We start from the raw sequence: 20,883 nt of genomic DNA on the forward strand, positions 1-20,883 counted from the left end.
GCCAGGAATCAGTTTCTTAAGCAGAGAAGCCATTTTTCTGACACAGCATAGAGAGTAAATTTGAACTTGCAGTTCACCATACCAAAAAGATTGAGAACCACTGGGATAGAGCATGAGATTTGAAAGTTGATCCAGAAGGGCCATTTCACTAATTCAGCAAGGAAGCCCTTTGTTTAGCATTTCAAGAAAATGTTAGGCTTTTAAATGATGATAGAGAAATATGAATGGAATAACCCCCCTTCTCTGGAAAAACAGATTTGGAATTATCCATGAAAACAAGATTTCCTTTCTGGATGCCAGCTTCAGTAATCCATATGCAATGTCTTGATGGTCCAGCATATGCTTCATCTTAATTGACAGAAAAATAACCACCTACAGGGATAGTTCACTCATGCCATACTCCCCTACACGACTGTTGTGTGAGTTGTGTCGGGCTGCCACTGAGTCAGCAATGAATCTAGATACCAATTGCAATTGCGGTAGGAGATCCCGCAATATTAAGATTAAAGATACTAGGAGGAAGGCTTTTATCAATTGCATTACTAGTGTGGCCAAAATCACCCCAGTCTATTCTCTATTGAAAATATTAAACATTTAATGCATATTTCCGCTTATATTAGAAATTAGCTTGTGGAACTGGTTTCAAAGAATCTTAGGTTGTAGGTAGCCAACAAATTGCAATGCACAAGAAAACAATGACACTGGATATATGCTAGAAGAGACAGAGATCCATTTATGAGATAAAAATGATGTTCTCTGAATGCTGAAATGTTTACTGCAATTTCACTAAGGTAAAAACTGCAGGACAACCATCTGCATACAATCCCACTCTTAAAAAACAACCCTGGAGAAAGATTTGGAGGAATGCCAGAGATCAAACAATTTCCACAAAGCAGTTTTAATCTCTTTGTTTCGCATGCTGTAGATGAATGGATTCAATGTGGGAGGAATAATGGTATATATCACTGCAAAAACCATGTCCAGATCAGAAGAAGCATCAGTGGGAGGTCTTGCATAGGCAAAGACTCCAGTGAACAGAAACACAGAGACAACAGTGAGGTGGGGAAGGCAAGTGGAGAGAGCTTTTTTCTGACCATGCATAGAGGGGATTCTAAGCACTGAAGAAAAGATTTGCATGTATGTTATGATGATAAAAATAAAACATCCCACTCCTATACTAGAGCTTATCACAAGAAACCCAACTTCAACTAAGTAAAAGTCACTGCAGGAGATCTTCAGTAAGGCAGGGACTTCACAGAAGAACTGTCTGACAGCAATAGAACAGAAGGTGTTTGCGAAGGTGCCACAAGTGTGTAATATGGCATAAAGAAGACTAGTCACCCACACAATGGCTACCATCTGAACACAGGCCCCTTTGTGCATAATGGTCTCATACTGGAGTGGGTTGCAAATAGCGACATAGCGATCATGTGCCATTATGGTTAGGAGGAGAAAATCTGATAATGCAAATAAGAAATAAAGGAAAACCTGAGCAACACATCCAAAATAAGAAACCCACCTGCTATTTAGAAGGGAAATAGCCATTGATTTTGGTACTATGACTGAAATAGTTGCAATGTCCATCATGGCCAAATTAATTAGAAAGAAGTACATGGGAGTGTGAAGGTGGTGATCAAAGGCAATTGCCACAATGATGAGAAGATTTCCTGTTATTGCTGTCAAGTACAATGCTAGGAACACAAAGAAGTGTAAGATCTGTAGTTGCCGGATTTCTGAAAATCCCATCAGCAGAAATGTAGGCATGGAGGTTTGATTGTGCATTTTGTTCACAGTACTAATTCATCTGCTGCCTGTACAAGGAAGAAGATAACAACTATTAATGTAGAACTATTGATTCGCCAGTTTACTTTGATGATCAAATCTGCCAGACACTCCTTTGCTGAAATTGTCATGGGATAAAAATAAAATTAAAGTAAAATAAAGATATCCCAGTCCTATACTACAGTTTATCAGAAGAAATCCAACTTCATTTAAGTAAAAGTCAGAGCAAGAGAGCTGTTCGGACTTCACAGAAGTACTGACTGACGGCATTAAAACAGAAAGTGTTAATATAGAAACCAGTTTAATTGAACATTCAGCGCCAGACAAGGACGCCTACATGTGTTGGAAGTTTAACTTCAGTCAATGCATTGTCTTGCTATGTGCTCTGAATCTATTGACCATTAGGGACAATAGATATAGTCAGTTGAAAAGGCCCTGCTTGAATTCTCTCCATGTTAGTTTCCTCAAGTTTAAGCATGCCTTTGATTGGTTAGACTGATTTTCTCAGGGCTGTCATCACTTCAGTGTCCTCTTCCTTCTTCCCAGAATTCTCCCTCTACCTGTTCAATTCAGCTAATGTAGATGATTAGGCTTTCCTATCCATGTTAGGGTTGCCAGCTCAGAAGAATCCCAAACCCTGAGATTTCAGGGGCGGGCCCTAGTGATATCATGGGAGTGTGCCCTAGTGATGTCATAAGGTGGATGCTAGTGATGTCATTAAGCATGATACAATAAGCATCAACCACAGTTTCTTGGAGCATACCACTGAAACAAAAAAAAATACTCTGATTCGAAATTAAGAGAAATCTTAGCTGAATGAGAGTGTTCCCATGTCCAGATGAAATGACAGGATTATTCCTTCTCACTTGCTTAGAGATCTTGGGTAAGGAACATTTAATCTAGACTACCTGCTTCTGGCTTCTGGCCATCAGGCCAGTCCAGTCAGCAGAAGGCCACTGTAGGAAGAAAGGAGCCTAGTATTAGTGGAGATATTAGATGGGAGCACTCAGGAGTAAAGATGGATGTCCCTAAAGGCTGAAATTCTGAAGGGACTTACTAAGGGACTAAGTCCCATAGAACTCAATAGGACTTATTTCTGAGTAGATATCATTAGGTTTGTGCTGTTGGTAAGGCTTGATTAGGGATCCTCTGCAATTATATCCATATCAAGGTAAGATTGGCAACCCCCTGCCTGGAATGCTCTGCCTGCCTTTTAACGTGCTGCTCCAAACTTCTTGACAGACTTGACCCTTCACTGCAAAGAGAGGACTGAAAAATGAGTAAGAGTTAAGAAGATTCTCTGCTATCTCCTGCCTACTCTGTGGGCTGCTATAAACCCACTTTGACAGCCAGCCCAATTCCAGTGAGTCGTAATTGACAAAGAGAAAACACACATGGTTTGGTCTACCTTCACAGGCGGTATATTGGGAACAACAGCAGTTGAAGCCTCACTTCCCAATATCTGAATCCTCTTTTACCACTGTTGGGCAAGAAACAAACCATCATGCAAATAACAAGGTGCATCATCAGTGGCTTTAAAGGGGTTGAGCTGACCACATGGAACCATTGTTGTTGCTCCCACGGATGCAAGGGAGTAAGGTCAGAGGTAAATGAAATGCAAATGGAAAAAGAAAAAGGAAAGACAGTGGTAATTTCCTAAATGCAATACCATACCAAGCACAACAAGATCCCTATGAGTAAGACAGAAAACTCAGCATCCTACAACCAATCAGGGTTCCTAACCAAAACTGAAAATATCCTGGCAGCCAGTCAGCCAAGGTCACATAAATCCCCAAGCAGCACAACCTGACCTGGTAGCTGCAGTTAGTGCAGAATGCTGGAGCACAATTGCTGACATGAGTGAGACCCTATCAGCACATAATACCTCTGCTCTGAAATCTGCACTCGTTGCCGATTTGCTACCAGGGCAAGTTCAAAGTGTGTTTTCCATGTTATGGGTTCCGCATAGTATTTGTTCTGCTCTTATAAGGAATAGATCCTTTAGTGTGGCAGCACCTACACTTTGGAACTCCCTGCTTATTGACATTAGTAGGTGCCTCCATTTTAATCTTTTTGGCACCTGCTAAAATATTTTTGTTTAGGCAAGCCTACCCAGGCATGTAGAAGCTAGTATATATTTTATCTGTTTTTAATACATTGTTGGTTTTATTATTTTGAATGTTTTTAATACGTGTCTTTAACTGTTTTTGCTAATAATTTTATTGTTTTAATTCCTTCTATAAACCACTTTGAGTTTGGTTTTTTTTACAATAAAACAGTATATAAATCTTGTAAATAAAATACATAAATACATTTTGGAGTCACTGTGGCCCTTGGGTCTCTTTCCATTTTTAGGAACAAAGGAATCTGCCTTATGCTGACTCAGACCATTTGGTACTAGGGTTGTCAGGTTCAGGGCCTGAGACTGATCCTGTATTTTTGGGAGAAGAGAAGGTCAGTCAAGTGCAGGTGTTCTTGCAATAATGGGGAAAACCACAAGGTGGAATTCTCCCTTCCCCCTGCACACCTTTTAAAGATACAGAAGACTTCTTGGAGGCTGGGCCTGGCCACAAAGAGGTCTTCTGTGTCTTTAAAAGTTGTGCAGGGGGAAGGGAGAATTCCACCTTGTGGTTTTTCCCATTACAATGTTGCAAGAACACTTGCACTTGGCTGACTTTCTCTTCTCCTAAAGATGCAGGATCAGTCTCAGGCCCTGAACCTGGCAACCCTATTTGGTACCATCTAGCTCAGTACTGATGACATGGACTAGCTCTCCAGGACTCCAGGCAATACTCCCTTCCAGAGATTGAATTTTGGACCTTTGCATGCAAAGCTTGTGCCCTACCACTGAACTACAGCCATGTTTAAAATTTAACTTTTAAAATTGTTATTTTCAATTCACTAAGAAATGCATAACATACTAGGGCAGTTCCATACCATGCATTTAAAGTACATTCAACATACATTTGAAGCACATGAATCCCACCACAGAATCATAGGAACTGTAGTTTGGGGAGGGAACTATAACTGTGAGGGAGGAACTACACTTCCCAGGATTCTTTGAGGGAAGTCAAGCACTTTAAATGATAGTTGGATGTGCTTTAAGGGTATTATGTGGCTCTGCATTACTTCATAAACTTTGCCTGCATATAAACCACTTTAATTAAATTTTATAATGGAAGTCAGCTACAAAGTTTACTGGGTGACCATAGGCTATGCACCATCTCTCAGCCTCATCTGTCCTTCAGGGTGAAAACAACAGAGGGGGAACATGACCAGCCCAAGGAAGAAGGGCCCACTTAAAATGTACAGGAAAGAATAATTTGTAAATAATAATTTACAATGATAGTGTGAAATCAGATACATATCAAGACATAATATGAAGAAATATTTATATATGCATGAATGTCCAAGATGTTTGTTATTTACACAACCTGTAAATATATTTATAGTGCAATCCTATTTATGTTTATTCAGAAGCAAGTCCTAATGTATTCAAAGTGGTTTACTCAGACAGGGAAGCATGCACAGGACTGCAAATTCAGTGATAAGGAACTTCACTCACCCAATCCAAAATTCAGAATCATGCCATTTTAAGCTGTTTTGAAGCTGTTTTATACTTGATTATGGTCATTCTATTTAAATGGCTTTATTTCTTGTTGTGAGCTTCCTTGGTTTCCAGCCCTACCTCACAGGGTTGTTGGAAATATTCCATATACACACACTGGAGATGTAAAAATGCATATACCCTATATAATAGTTGATTGTCAAAACCAAATGGCCATTGCATAATTTTTTTAAAAAAATAAGTATTAGTTTCCTGCCAAATAAAAGCAATGACACCTAAGTAAGACTTGCATAACTGCTTAAAAAAACACCACAGGATCAGATTGGGATAGAAAGATTTACAACACAATCCCTTTCTATGTTCACTCTAAAGTCCCATTGATTTCTGGCACAATCCTAACCATGTATACTCAAAAGTAAGTCCTACTGAATTCACTGGGGTTAGCTCCCAGGTATGTGGAATTAGCATTGCAGCTTTACTCCCAGAAAAGATTCATATTGGGAAGGTTTTCAAAACAGATTATGAATAAGACAAATAAACTGCCATCTTCAACAGTCCAGTAAAATGTAAACTTGTTTGACTCCTTAATTAGAAAGTTATAACACTGCAGCATATATACTTTTAAAACTTCTGTTCAAACATTATTTGAAAGATAATATGTATAATATGCCATTTTTGCAAGTAATTAAAAAAATCTTCATGTACACTTTTATACCTACCAATATCCTACTGTGAACTTCTGTTGTAGTGCGATGCTATGCATGTTTACTCAGAAGCAAGTCCGAATCCTTTACAGAGAAAGTGCTCTTTATGCTGCAGAAAGCTGTATATTTACGGAATTCCTGATGTGAGACAAGCAGGAAAAGGAAACTGTTTTCATAACTTGAAATGGAGTTTAGCTATTAGCTGGGGGAGGTGGCTAAACAAATTTCACTGATTGTCTAAAAACCTGAAAGGGCAGGGATTAGTTGGTAATAACAGAAGTAGCTGGGGGACGCTGCCATTTTGGCTTATATCTTTTAAACCAGACCACCTAGAAACTTAGTTTTAAAAAAGAAAGAAAAGAAAGAAAGTTAAGAGTCCAGAGATTAAGGTGACTCACCCATAGACCTGGAGAGGATAAAAAATAAAACAGAGTCTCTGGGCGAAAACCGGACACCTGGCAACCCTAATCCACGTGTACTTGCTTAATAAAATGAGTTTATTTTGTTTAAGATAAACACCATTCTCTCTTATGTTCTTTTACAACTCCAATGCTACATAAAGCAACTGTCTTCAACTTGTGCACATAACTGTATGCATGCAGGCTTCCTTTTCTGATGTCCCACTGAATGCACTAATGTCAGGGGAAGAGTTGGGGGTGTAGATAATGTGAATGTGCATGTGGGTCACCACCCACTTGAGGCTCCCAAGTATTCAGGCTAACCGAACAAGTGGACAATCTACAATGCACACATGTAGACTGTCTAGCATACAGCTGGACATGCACACGTCAGGGGGGATGATTGTGACAGGGGTGTGGAACAGTGTAAGGGGCTTAAAAGGGGGCATGCCATTAGTCTAGTAGTCTTCCTGTCTCTACTCAGCGACTACTCTACTCTACTCTACTCTACTCTACTCTACTCTACTCTACTCTACTCTACTCTACTCTACCCAATTAATGGTAGTGGCTATGAAGATTAAAGCAGACATTGTTCCAAGGGGACCTCTAAGGAAGGGGTGGGAATCCCCATTCTTCATAAAGCTCACTGGGTGCCCTTGGAACATTCTAACCCTTTTAGACTAACCTCTCTTATGGGGGATTTGTGAGGATAAGATAGAGTAATCCCCCATTGTCCTCCTTGGGAAAGAGGGAATGAAATGCAACTGGGCAATTTTATGTGTCTTTCATGACCCATGTAAGTTCAGCACTACTCAGAAGTAACTGAAAAGCCGTGCAGGGGGGACTGAACCATTACTCACACCCTTATTCACATAACAATTGTTGCCTCTGCAGTTTATTGTGGATTAGTGCTGCTCATGCTGGAAAGGTTTTTGCAGCATCCACAAAAAGTCATCTTCATCACAATGCCAGCCTTTACCTTTTCTTCCTTGGATTCAGATTTCCCCTCACCGCAGACAATCTCATATATGCACATTATCTGTCATACATCTGCAGTTCCTGCTGGTGTGGAAATTCCTTAGCCCTTGGAGGGAGCAGTGTCCTGTGTGGTGACTTTTCAACGGATACTCACTATTATGACATCCGTATTTCCATTGACTCCTTGAATGAACAGATTTGCCAAAGACCTCTAATAATAGCAAGAAATGCTTGGGGCTGCTTCCTCTCAATGGAGGGGTTCTGGTCTATGCGTGTGCCAATATTTCTGTAAATGGAAGAAATTCCTCTCCAGTCCCAGTCTTCTTCAACTGACCTTCAAGTTCAGTTTAAAGCCCTTTGGGATTGTGTTGCCGAGAATGGAAAGGGACCTCTTCTCGCTATTTCTTTCAAACTCTCCTGCAGCAGGAGGAAGCCCTGCAGCACGGTGTAGAGAGGGGGGGAAATCAGGAGGAAGAGTCAGGCATCTCCTTGCAGCAGGACCCCCCTTACTTCCTCTTGCTCCCCCCCCAAAAAAAACCTCAATTGCTACTGAAGAGGACATATTTGAAAAAGTGGCAAGAAGAGGTTCAGGACCAACTGATTCACCTCCCTTGGATTGGATCCAGTGGTGCCTTAAACTGAAGTTGGATGTAAATCAGAGAGAGGAATTACTTACAGAAATCTCTTACACACAATCTGCTGACTGACCTCAGTTTTTATTATTACAGATCTTAAGCAATTCTGTTAAATCAGAATTCGGGGGGGGGGACTCAAAAGACAAGCCAAGTACAGTTTCACCCTGTAAATTAACTGAGGGATGGAGGGAAGAGACAAAAAAGAGACATACTCAGGGTATTTTCTGCCAAGGGTCGCTGGCAAGCAGCAGAATAGCAACGAATATGGGCCACATCCACACCATACATTTAAAACACACTTTTTCATCTAAGTGTCATGGCGTCTCCCCACACAAAGAATCCTGGGAACTATTATTTGTGAAGGGTCTCCAAAGAACTCTCAGCTCCTTTAACAAACTACAGTTCCCAGCATTCTTTTTCCCCCACTTGTATGTTCATTCCCTGAGAGTACTAATATTCAGTAACTCTATGATTGCCACAACCACCAATCATCCAAGCGTTTCTGTATCAAATCAAATTAAATTCAACTTGGAGGCAGTTTATGGCCCCATAGGAGGCTTCCTTAAACAGATGGTTTGAAAATCCAGCCCAGCCCATTGGGTAGTCTCCCTGGCAGTAACTTTCCAGAGTCCTTTTGCATCACCTGCTACCTTTTAATTTTTTATTTTATTTTTACCAGAGGCATCAGAAATAATAATAAAAAATGGGATCTTCTACATGGGAAGGATATGTACTGCCAGCTCTATGAGCCCTGCCCATTTTCACCTATGATTCACTCACTGAGAATCCCACTTCCTAAATGACCACAAACTCCAAAGAAGTGGTGCCTTCGAGCAATACACTTTTGCTGGCTGGTTGGCAGCCGGCAAACATAGCGGAAGACCTTGTCCTAGTCCAGGTTTTCAGGAGCAGCTGGAAGGAGGAGTTTTCAGCCAGAATAAAAATAAAAACAGCACAAGTACAAACAGGATATGATCACATAATAGAGCCATGGCCACACAATATGGATTCAAAATAATTGAAATGACAATAAGAGGACTTATTTTCGTATGGTATCACCTAGGGGATGAAGTGATTCAGCATATTCTCAGCTTCCATGGCCAAAGCCTTGCTTTGCCATCTTGAAACCTTAAGCATGAATTTACATGTTTGTTTATCACTACATGATGTCTGCAGAATGATGTGATTTTTGCATGCCAGCTATCATAGCCCTGCTTGGCATACTCAAAATGCCAGATATTGCTCCTGTTTAAGGAAAGTAACATATGAACTAGTGGGCCAAGCTGCTTCCTATTAACAAGTGTGGCAGAACATTTTTGCTGTGCAGCACTCACATAAACAGTTCTTAAGAAGCAACATGGCCCACCACCTTGTATGTTGCTTCTCTCTTATACCTCATCTTTTTGGAATTTTATTTCTATGCAATATTTGCCAGAATGTTACAGTTCATGCCAATGCAGGACTCCCTTAATTCAGCATAGGGCCACCCCTATCATTAGGCAGAGTGAGGCCAGTTTCAGGGAACAGATGCTGAGGAATGCAGGAATCAGCCACCTGGCCATTTCTCCCAAGACATTCCCATCCTCTTGATGGTGGAATTCATGTGGTTGCCCAGTTGTCTTGCCTAGCCACCTTCTCCCAACCTGCCAGAGCTTGGCAGAGTGAAAAAAGTATTATCACTCGTGCACTGCAACTAATGTAAAATACTTGTTTTATTCCACTTTCAGTTCATTGACTTTAGTATCTGAGAAATTTCTAAGAGAAAATATAGTAGGAGTATCTGTCATACAGACATGTAGTTGGAAAGACAGGGGATGATGAAAAGAAAGAGACATAGACTTCACACCTTGGGCAGAATTAAACTCACTATTTTTTTTAAAAAAAAAGAAATGAAAACTTACCTAGCCCCTTTAAATCAGTTGAGTTTCAATGTGGGTAAGTGGAGTTTTTCATTTAGCTGCTTCAGGTCATGCTTCATCCTACATTCATTGAGGTATCTGAGAGTCTTCTTTTGGCACTTGACAGAATATTGTGCAGCAACAATATTTCTAAACTGGTTTTTAAATTGCAATGTGTGTGGAGAAGAGGTTAATTGCAATGTGTGTGGAGAAGAGGTTAATTACGAATCTGCTTTTGCATTTTGGCAAATTTCTCCCTTGAGTCTAATACAGCTGATGAGAACCAGAATTCTCACACAAGCTCCAATTATTGCTTCTCTGTTTTTGTCATGAAAGTAAACAAATAACAAATAAGGGCAGATTACATCTTGCAATGGATTCCAGATCACTCTGCAGTTTGGATGGAACTTGCTCATGTTGCCCTTTGTGAAACCCTGTTTAAATCAGAACCTAGGAATGAGGGTCAGTCCACATATCTATGAACCAATCCATGTATGGGTTTGACAACAGTGCTTATGAAGCGGTCTGAGGCCTGCCCTCTTTCTTTTAATCATTTTAGAGCTGCTAGGAGCTGCTAGTGAATTCACCATCATACAGGTGAAAAGGCTTTTAAAATGCACCCAAGAAGTGACCATACATCATAACGTGCACTTATAAAGTGCCGTGAAAAAGTATTTTCTCCCTGAATGTTGAAAGATCTTGAACCAAAGCCTAAAATTAGAGAAAAGGGAACCTGAGTGAACAAACACAAAATGTTGATATTTATTTCATTTATTTATTAAAAAATTAAGCAACATCCAATGCCCCCATGTGAAAAAGTAATTGCCCCCTTAGACTCAAAAGCTGGTTACACCACCTTTAGCAGCAATGACTGCAACCAAACACTTCCTGTAGTTCCTGATACTTCTCTCACAGCACTGTGGTAGACATTTGGCCCACTCCTCCATGCAGAAATGTAGCTCCGCTTACCTGGAAGCCATGGGAGGATGGATGGATGGATGGATGGATGGATATATTTATTACGGTCATAGACCAATAAAACAGTTATAAAACATACATACATAGAAAAGTTAAAACATTTGTGTCAATAAAATGGAAGAGAAAGACTTAATATAAAAATAATACATCATAAATTTAGTTACCTGATGGGTTAGCCATTTAGATGAGGGTCAGAGGTATTTAATTTTAATAACGTTAGGTACAGAGAGAGGACATTCAGATTTCTTTCCACTTAAATGGACATGGTTAAATTTCTCCTAATGGAAATACTTGTAGTACTGAATTTTGCTACAGATTGCATAATATGAACAGAATGGTCAGCAAGGAGATATTTGACATAAAAGTCCTCACTTCTTCCTGGGAAGGAAGTAATTAGAGGCTTAATCAGACGGTGTCTAGAGTCATGATATAAAGGACAGTACAAGAAGACATGGATTAGTGATTCAACCTCTCCAGCATTGCAAGGGCATGTTCGTTCACTATAGGGTGTTTTATTATGTCTGCCTATCAATACCGCATTTGGTAGGCAATTTAACCTTGCCCACACAAATGCCTTCCAATATTTAGGTATGGATAAATTAGAAAGATACGACATTGGTTGTTGGGGATTGGTGTTAAATATCTGTTTTCTAATCAAAGCAAAATGCTGTTGGAGATCCACATCTTTGACTCTCTGGATAATTTGTTCTTTGGCTTTTACAAAGCCCGTGGCTAAAATAGCAGGAACAGAGTATCCCAAGGCTGTTATCTTTTTTATAATCATCGATTGCCATGATGAGGGGCAATGGTCCTGCAGGATATAGGATGTAAGTCCTATGGGGTTGAATAGCAGTTTAAGCCAAGTACTAATTCTCAAACACCAGATTCGGGCTTCTAGTGACAATAGTCCCGCTTCCATTCGCAGAATGAAGCTAGGGACACAGGTAGGAATTGCAAATATTGATCTGAGAAAAGAATTTTGAACAGCTTCCAATTGTTCAAAGTTCGTAGAGGTTGTGACTTGAGAACCATACAGTAATTGAGGAATTATTTTAACTCTAAAGATATTGATAGCTGGTATAGGGAGCTGTCCCCCTTTAGTATAGTAAAAAGATAGTAATGCTTTCGTGGTTCTTTTTGCGTTTAGAATGGCGGACTTCATGTGTAGAGACCATGAGCCGCTGGACTGAAAAGTCATTCCTAAATATTTGAAAGCTTTAACCTGGTCAATGGAATAGCCATTGATTCTCCAAGCATGGTTAACTCTTTTGTTAGTAAATATCATTATCTTAGTTTTCCCATGGTTGATCGTTAAAGATTCAGCAGAACAGAAAGTAGCCACCCCAGCCAACAAGCGTCTCAATCCTACCGAAGTTCTAGACATAAGCAGAATGTCATCGGCATATAACAGAATAGGTCTTGAGATTTCTGCCAATTTAGGGGAGTGTGAAACAATCAGATACATCTGATGGACAACAGAATTAATGTAGATATTAAACAATAAAGGGGCCAAGATGCAACCCTGTTTTACCCCCTTATAGGTAGGAATGGGATTACTCAACTGACCCATATGGTTGCAACGAACACGCAAGTAAGTATTGTCGTAAAGGCCCCGAATTAGCGTCAATAAACAGATGTCAATATTAAGGCTAGCAAGTTTATGCCAGAGTCTTTCCCTCGAGATGGTATCGAAAGCTGTTTTTAAATCAATGAATGCAGTATACAAAGAATTTCCATTTCTACCCTTGTATTTATTCACAAAATGTTGGAGGACTAATGCGTGGTCCAGGGTTGAACGATCTGCACGGAAGCTTGCTTGTTCAGGGGCTAAGATATCATTTAATTCGACCCAAGCACTCAATTTCTGATAAAGGTGTGCAGAGTAAAGTTTACTGACAATATTCAGTAAACTCATGGGTCTAAAGTTGGCAGGATCATTAAGCGGGCCCTTTTTATGAATTGGGATAATTATAGCTGTTCCCCAATCTCTAGGTATTAGCATTGAATGGTCAATGTGTGAGAATAATGTCGCCAATAAAGGGGCCCACCATTGAACATTCAATTTGAACACTTCGGCTGGGATACTGTCAGAGCCTGGGGCCTTATTAGATTTCAATTTGGCTATAAGTTCAATGATTTCATTGGGGCCAACTGGATCCCATTCGGGGATATCAGTTGGTAGATCTTTAGGGGCTACAGAATTTACCTCCTGTCCAAATAGCTTAAGGAAATGTTCCGAAGCCATGGGAGGATGCAGCGCAATTGCAGCCCAGGGTGAAGCCGCAGAAGCCATTGGAGGTGAGGGCAATGTTGCACATCGTGCTGAGATGATGCACAATGTGCTGCACAGAGGGGGTGGAGCCACTGGGCCTATTTAAGCCCAGGCCGCCCCCTCCGACTTCCTCTTGGCTCGCAACGGAGGACGGAGGCAGAGCCAAGATGAGCTGCGTGGGACTTCCTTTGCCGGCCATTTCCTTTGGCCGCATGGTCGGTTCCATTTTAGGTGCCGACCGTAGATTGAGTCTGGGCCTGGCAAGGCCCAATTCGGCTGATAGCTGCGGCCGGGAAGGAAGCAGAGCAGAGCAGAGGCGGCTTCATTAGGACAGTAATGCTGGGAAAAACAGAAGGGAGTAGAAAGAGAGGAAGGCAAACAAGAGATGGATTGATTCCTGCCCTTAATATTCTTCTGCTATAGATTGAGCCTTCACAATTATATAACAGGGCGAGGGCACACAGATACTTCAGGATGCATCTCATCTATTCCCCTATCACCTATTCTACTCTGACTAGCATTGGTTTCTACCATTTCTGGTTTCTACCATCTCTGGATCTTTTACCAAATAATTTGTGTTTACTTAGAGATGCTAGGGATTCATACTGGGAATTATGACAACCAAAGCATATGCTCTCCCCCACAGTTAAGGGTCCTCCCCATTTTTCTTCTCTGAGTCGCTCAAAGATGCACTGTAGAGAATACATGGATTTATGAATAAGATCAAAATCCAAGGGAAGAACTCTTTATGTGCTCTATGGATTTCAGAGAAAAAAGAGTCCTTCACGATCTTGAAAAATGTAAGAACATAGATGTGGTGAGAGAAAAGAATTTTTTTTCTTTTGAAGTACTAGTCATTCTCAAAATTTCCAGAATTCTTATACTTGAAAAGTATGAGTCCTTGTACAAAATGTGTATAGTAAAACGTTTTTGCATCAGGGAGTATCAGTCTTCCTCACTCCTTCTTTTGTTTGCTTGTTCATTTGTGGTACACGTCCCCCATTTTCCTTATGCAACAGCAAAGGCACAAGAAAAAGTATTTTGGATTTAGACTGCTACATTTAAATAGTTAACTATATGCTTTATCATGACACAAAATCAGCTGATAAACTTCATAAGCCAGAAGTATTACTATTCATGCCAAAGTATGTATCTGTTCAGTGGGTGACACTGATCCAGGATGGATTTATGTTCCTAACCCTCAGTATTTGACATTTCAAGTACATATGAGACCACTTGAAAATAGACAGGTGACAGGAAAGCAAAATATTGACAAATACATTGTTGGGTTCAAATTTAAACCCCCTCCCCTCCCAGGAAGGGTGAGCTAGCACACGCCTCAGTCCTGAATAAGAGTGCAAGCTTTAGCAATTTGATTTACCTGTTTAGTGGTCCAGCCAGATACCAAACAGAAAGAGACACACAAAATTTACAGCTTGATCAAGAGGGATCTCTGCTCTGATCAGACAGAAGTCTTGTCAGGGCAAAGAGCAGCATTTATTAATTAAAGCATCCTTTATATAGGGTTTCATAAAGCAAACAAGATACAATATTATTAAAATCATAAGATGGGAATACAGTATTACAGAGATAAGTAAGCGCATTTGTTCATTGTTGCATTTCTTTTGATTCTAAGAAAGCGAGAGTTTTGATACAGAATTCATACACTTGTCAGTCTAAAGAAAACTTGTCAGAGATAAGGGCTCAGAACAGGCGAGGAAGAGGAGCAGATTGACACCAAAAGATATAAACATTAGTCCAGTGTGCCTGTAAAAAGTATCAACTCAGCAGTTATGACGTAAATCTTATGGATACAATTGTAGTAAGATATTTTGGGAGCTTCTTGCTTGTGCTGACTTAGCCATTTTGTTACAGAATGTGTATAGTACTTCTGAGACAGAGAGAAATAACAACATCTAGAGTGGATACATTTTATCTCATTTTTACAGAGATGTTACAGTCAGAGAGGTGCCTTAAGTTTTTGGTTCTCAGGAAGAAAAACTAGGCTTAGAGTTGTTGTCCTTCCCATCCTCTCCAAGTCCCATGATTCACTGTAACACTGGTTCTGACAATCATGTAGGTTTCTTGACAACTCTTGGGGTCTAGGGAATGACTTTTACCTAACAACATCTAGATTACTTAAAAAGCATAGGAAATGACCCAACCCCCTTAAAATATTTTAAATAACTTTAAGATTTAATTTACCCTTCATCTGCAATAGGGTAGGATGTGTTGGTGATGTAGATTGATATATCCTTTCAACCAAGCACTTTTCATCTTCTTGTGGCACTTCCTACAGTACTACAGTACTTGTAGCTGATTTTTGCTAACACTTGGAAAAAAAAGGTCTATGGTAATAGTCACCATATGTTGCATCAGCATATAGTGACAAGATGGATGGGAAGGACAACATGTACGAGTCTGTTTTGACTTTCGAGGTTTTGCACCCAAGAGTCCAGTACACCAGATCAGAAAACAGTGTTGAACATTCTGAAATAAGCTGTGCTGCTGCTTCTACTTTTGTAGTAACATAACCAAATAATTAATGCATGCAATATGTATTTTGGTGCTTGAAAAACAATCACACTTGTTGGTGAAATCTATTTCTAGCCTTATCTCAGATTTCTTTAGTTATATCAAAGTACAGTTGTTAAGTGCTGAGGTGCCACAATGTGTGTCTGTGTGCTCGCGTGTGCGTGCACCCTCTCTGTGATTGGTTGGGACAGAATTTCCATTTGCAACTGATTATATCTTCTACGTAAATTAAATTCACTTTGGAGTTGCTTTTCTTCTATCCTTATAGAGCAGTATCAGCAGAAGATCAAACGAAGTGGTGAACCAAACATTACAAAATAGAAAATTACATCCCTATTGTTGACATGGTATATTATATAGTATATTATTATATGAGAATGGCTGTATACTATTAGTCAGCATGGCTTTTTCACATTCCGCAATGTTAAATTGAAAACACCCCCCGTGCCATTCTGATATTTCGCATAAGCTCATTTCAAAACAAAACTATAAAAAACTTACAGTCCTGAACTCTGAAATTCTTCCTTAACAACCCTCTAAATTTTCATAGTGATACACAAAACAGTCATAGAGAATTGAGAGTTCAAAGTCTAAAAAGAGAGAAAAAAACCCAGATCCCTTTTGGACTTTTTTTCTGTCAGAGCTCTCATAATCTGTTGAAATTCATTAAACATCAGCCATGTTCACAGAGTGCCTGTAATCCTATTACTGACCTTGCCTCATATTCTGACCTTCATCTTCTGCTGTTTAAATGTTAACAAATGGTCAGTGTTCCAAAAGTCAGACTCACAGCTGCTGGGCTTGGCTAATCAGGGGGCCATACCTACACCAGACTTTTATTTCACTTGAGGCAGTCATGGCTTCTTCAAAATAATCCTGGGAAGTGTAGTTTGTGAAGGGTGCTGAGAGGAGACTCATATTCCCCTGACAGAGCTCCAGTGGCCAGAGTGCTTTAATAGTCAGCTGCTCTGATTGAAGCTCTGTGAGGGGAACAGGGCATCTCCTAGCAACTCTCAGCACCCTTCACTAACTACACTTCCCAGGATACTTTGGGAGAAGCCATGACTGTCTCAAGTGAAATAAAGGTCCTGTGTGGGTGTGGCCAGGGACAGCTTTGGTTTAAATTTGGGTGGGAGTTGATATAGTTCAGAAATTCACTTTAAATATGCTTAATATACTTTGCAATTTTAGTGAAGTTTCTTATGGTAAATTATTTTCTTTCCTTCTGTTTCTGTAAATATGTAAAATACAGCAACACTTCGCCTTATTTACAGTAAAAAAACCCCTCCAAACACAATTCTGGAATAATGGGCACTGACTATTCTGCAGAATAGCCTCCAGTGGACATGAAAAGTGTCTCAGTTTGCACAAGCAAAACAGTGGGAGGTGAAATATATTCTAGCAAATTTCGAGGTGTGCTCTAAATTTTTAATTGAGCATGCCAACCCTTCCTTAAGTATACTTGTTTAAGCATAGCAGGTTGAAAACTTGCATCTTGGGTAGGCCATGTATGTGTTTTCCAATATCTAACTTAATTGCTAGATTCATATTCTAGCACCCAAATTTAAATGAAAACTGTCCCTGGCCACATCCACACCAGACATTTATTCCACTTTTAAAAATCATCACTTTCCCTAAAGAATCCTGGAAAGTATAGTATGTGAAGGGTGTGTAGAGTTGTTAGGAGACACTCTGTTCCCCTCACATAGGTATAATCACCACAATTCTCTGGGAAGAGGGGCTGACTGTGAAAGCACTTTGGCCACTGGAGCCCTGTCAGGGGAATAGGAGTCTCCTAACAACTCTAAGGACCCATCACAAACTACACTTCTCAGGATACTTGGGGAGATGCCATGGCTGTTTAAAGTGGAATAAATGTCTGGTATGGATGTGGCCCTCTGATCAGCAAAGCCAAACATCTGTTAATCTGGCTTTTAGAACACTGACAATCGGTTCTTACTGACCATACCTGCACTATCATAGACTCTAATGTTAACATTCTTAAATTAATTAAAAATCAGCCATGCATTTTCTGAACTTTTAACCCACAGAAGATGAATGTCAGAGTATGGGGCAAGGTCAGCAATAGGATTAAATGTACTCTGTGAAAACTGTTTTTTTTAAATTAATTTCACCTAATTGTGAGACCAAAGTCCAACAGGGGTCTGGATTTCTTACACTCTTTTTATACTTTGAACTCTGGATTCTTTCTGAGTGTTTTGCCATGAAAACTTAGTGGGTTGTTAAGCAAGCATTTCTGACTTCAGGGCTCTAAGGTTTGTATGATTTGGCTTTGAAATGAGCTTATAGTAAACAGCAGAATGGCATGAGGCATTTTTAATTTAACATTGTGGAATGTGAAAAATCTTGTGGTTGTATAATATGGTATATTAGTATTATTCACTAATAGCCAAAAAACCATGCTGTTTAAGAACATGCCTATAGCCAACATATATTTATATCAATCTTGAAAAGGCAGGAAGATTGGGCATAGTAAATGAACCAGGGAAGCAAGAAAATTGAGATATTATACTGCCCTACAAATTTGTAAAAAATTCAAACACAATTTGGGTTGGTCTTTCAGCTTCTAAGACACTCCATTGCACAGAGTGGTAAGCGGCGGTAATGCAGCCGAAGCTCTGCTCATGGCTGGAGTTCGATTCCAACGGAAGGAGGAAGTTGAATCTCCAGTAAAAGGGGTTGAGGTCCACTCAGCCTTCCATCCATCCATGGTCAGTAAAATGAGTACCCGGCACATGCTGGGGGGTAAAGAAAAGCCGGGGAAGAAACTGGCAATCCCACCCCATATATACGGTCTGCCTAGTAAACATCGCAAGACATCACCCTAAGAATCGGAAACAACTCACACTATAACTATAAGTGCAGGGACACCTCTACTTTTTCAGCTTCTAATTCACTTCCTCTCTAGCCTGGAAGAATTTGGTAACATGTGCCTCTGAGAATATGTTGAGTGGTGGTTCAATCAAAGATTCATGCTGACTATAGTATACAGCCACTCACGTGGCTGTATTTAGTATTAGTATTAGTATTAGCATTGCTCACCTTTTAACCAAAGGTCTCATGGCTGGTAACAACTGTTTTAAAATACAGCATTAATAAAGTTAAAAACACCTAAAATCATAATGTGATGTGTCCTTAACCTATACATCTCAGGTGTCAAACGTCAGTGTAAAGAGCTGCATCTTCAGCATTTGCCAAAGACTGTACAGTACAGTTATCAGAAACACAACTGTTCCACAACTTAGAGGATGCAACAGAGAATGTCCTCTAATGGGCCACCACCACACTGAGCTTCTGAGGGTGGTGGAACTACCAAAAGGGCCTCATCTGCTGAACTCAACAGCCAAGAGTGTCTGTAGGAAAGGAGGAGGCTTTCCAGATATTTCAGACATTTAGGGCTTTGAAAAGTAAGGTGAGCACCTTGAATTTGGCCTGGAAACAAACTGTTGACCAATGCAGCTATTTAAATGGGGTTTTTAAAGGAACCCCTAGCCAGTAAACTGGCTGCTGCACTTTGGGCCAGTTGAAATTTCTGAGTCATCTTCAAGGGTAGTCCCATGTAGAGCACACTGAAATAATCCAATCTGAAAGTAATTTCTTTGCAAAAAGGACTGAAGCTGTCAAACCACCTAGAGCTGAAAAAAGGCATTCCCAGCCACTGAACCACCTGTCTCCAGTGACAATGTTGGATCCAGCAGTACCCCCAAGCTGTGGACCTACCACTTCCAGGGGAGACCAATGTCATGGAATTTATGACAGGTTCTGTTTTGTGGGAGACTCAATGAAGAAAACAAAGCCTATTTTAAGGTTGTTTATTCAGTGGAGTACTTCACTGGAGTAGAGATCACACCCTAACTGACGCCCAGCCATTAAGTCCAGACTCTTATTGCCCTTCATACGACATAGCCCTAGAAATAGCAAGACAGCCAATCAGATACAGCCACCCCCTCAGACCATACAAGTGAATACATCAGCTCTTTCAGGTAAACATCGTAAACTGCAACTTTTTACACATTCTCTGTCCTTCAAAATGGCCACTGCCAGAGATTACAGCAGCATAGAGTGAATGTCTGCCTCAACTTTGCTCTAATGGCAGCTTAGGCCACATCACTAACCCCACTCATAATAGGATGTCTCCCCACCTCCTGAGCATGAAAATTCTGGACACATGACACCTCTATCTTTTCAGGATTTATCCTCAATTTATTGCTCCACTTCAGACCATCACCATCTCCAAACACCAGTTCAACACCTCAACAGCCTCCTTTGATTCAGATTGAATTGAAAAGCAGAGCTGAGTGTCATCTGCATATTGATTGCACCTCACTCCATATCTCCTTATGACAGTGCCCTGTGGCTTCAGATAAATGTTAAATAGCATGGGGAACAAGATGGAACCCCATGGAACCAAACAGGATAGTTCCCACAGTGTGGAAAAATAGCCTTTCATAAATACTTTTTGGAAGTGGTTCTGGAGGTATGAACAGAACCATTGAAACACAGTGACCCTAACCTCTCCTCTCTGGGATGCTCCAGAAGGATACCATGGTCAACAACATCAAAAACAGCTGAGAGATCAAGGAGCCCAAGCAGGGTCACAGTGCTCCTTATTATCAATGCAATACCTTGGCACAATCTTTAACCAAAATGGAGACAACAGTCAAGAAATCAGAATAAGGCTAGGTCTGAGGAGGGCAGCTATGATAGGTCTAGAAAAGGTCCTCAAATGCAAAGATTTGAATGCAAAGATTTGAACACCTAAAATCAAAATAATTCAGACCATGGTATTCCCAATCTCTATGTATGGATGTGAAAGTTGGACAGTGAAAAAAGCAGATAAGGGAAAAATCAACTCATTTGAAATGTGGTGTTGGAGGAGAGCTTTGTGGGTACCATGGGGTGTGAAAAAGAGAAATAATTGTGTGTTAGATCAAACTAAACCAGAATATCACTATACGCTGAAATGATGAAACTGAGGTGATCATACTTTGGACACATAATGAGAAGACATGATTCACTAGAAAAGACAATAATGCTGGGGAAAACAGAGGGGAGTAGAAAAAGAGGAAGGCCAAACAAGAGACAGGTTGATTCCAAAAATGAAACCACAGACC

At 40.2% G+C, this 20,883-nt stretch overlaps 1 protein-coding gene across 1 annotated transcript; it reads right to left on the reverse strand.

Moving 5' to 3' along the window:
* Positions 1 to 831: 831 nt before the first annotated feature.
* On the reverse strand, positions 832 to 3,253 carry LOC133375424 (olfactory receptor 14A16-like). The gene is made up of 2 exons (XM_061607000.1): positions 3,191 to 3,253; positions 832 to 1,811 (listed from the first exon to the last, which is right to left on the reverse strand). The coding sequence occupies exon 2, from the start codon at positions 1,780 to 1,782 to the stop codon at positions 832 to 834; it is 951 nt and encodes a 316-aa protein (XP_061462984.1). The 5' UTR covers positions 1,783 to 1,811; positions 3,191 to 3,253.
* Positions 3,254 to 20,883: the final 17,630 nt, after the last annotated feature.

The sequence above is a fragment of the Rhineura floridana genome, unplaced genomic scaffold, assembly GCF_030035675.1.
Source record: "Rhineura floridana isolate rRhiFlo1 unplaced genomic scaffold, rRhiFlo1.hap2 scaffold_35, whole genome shotgun sequence".
In the NCBI taxonomy this organism is placed as follows: domain Eukaryota; kingdom Metazoa; phylum Chordata; class Lepidosauria; order Squamata; family Rhineuridae; genus Rhineura; species Rhineura floridana.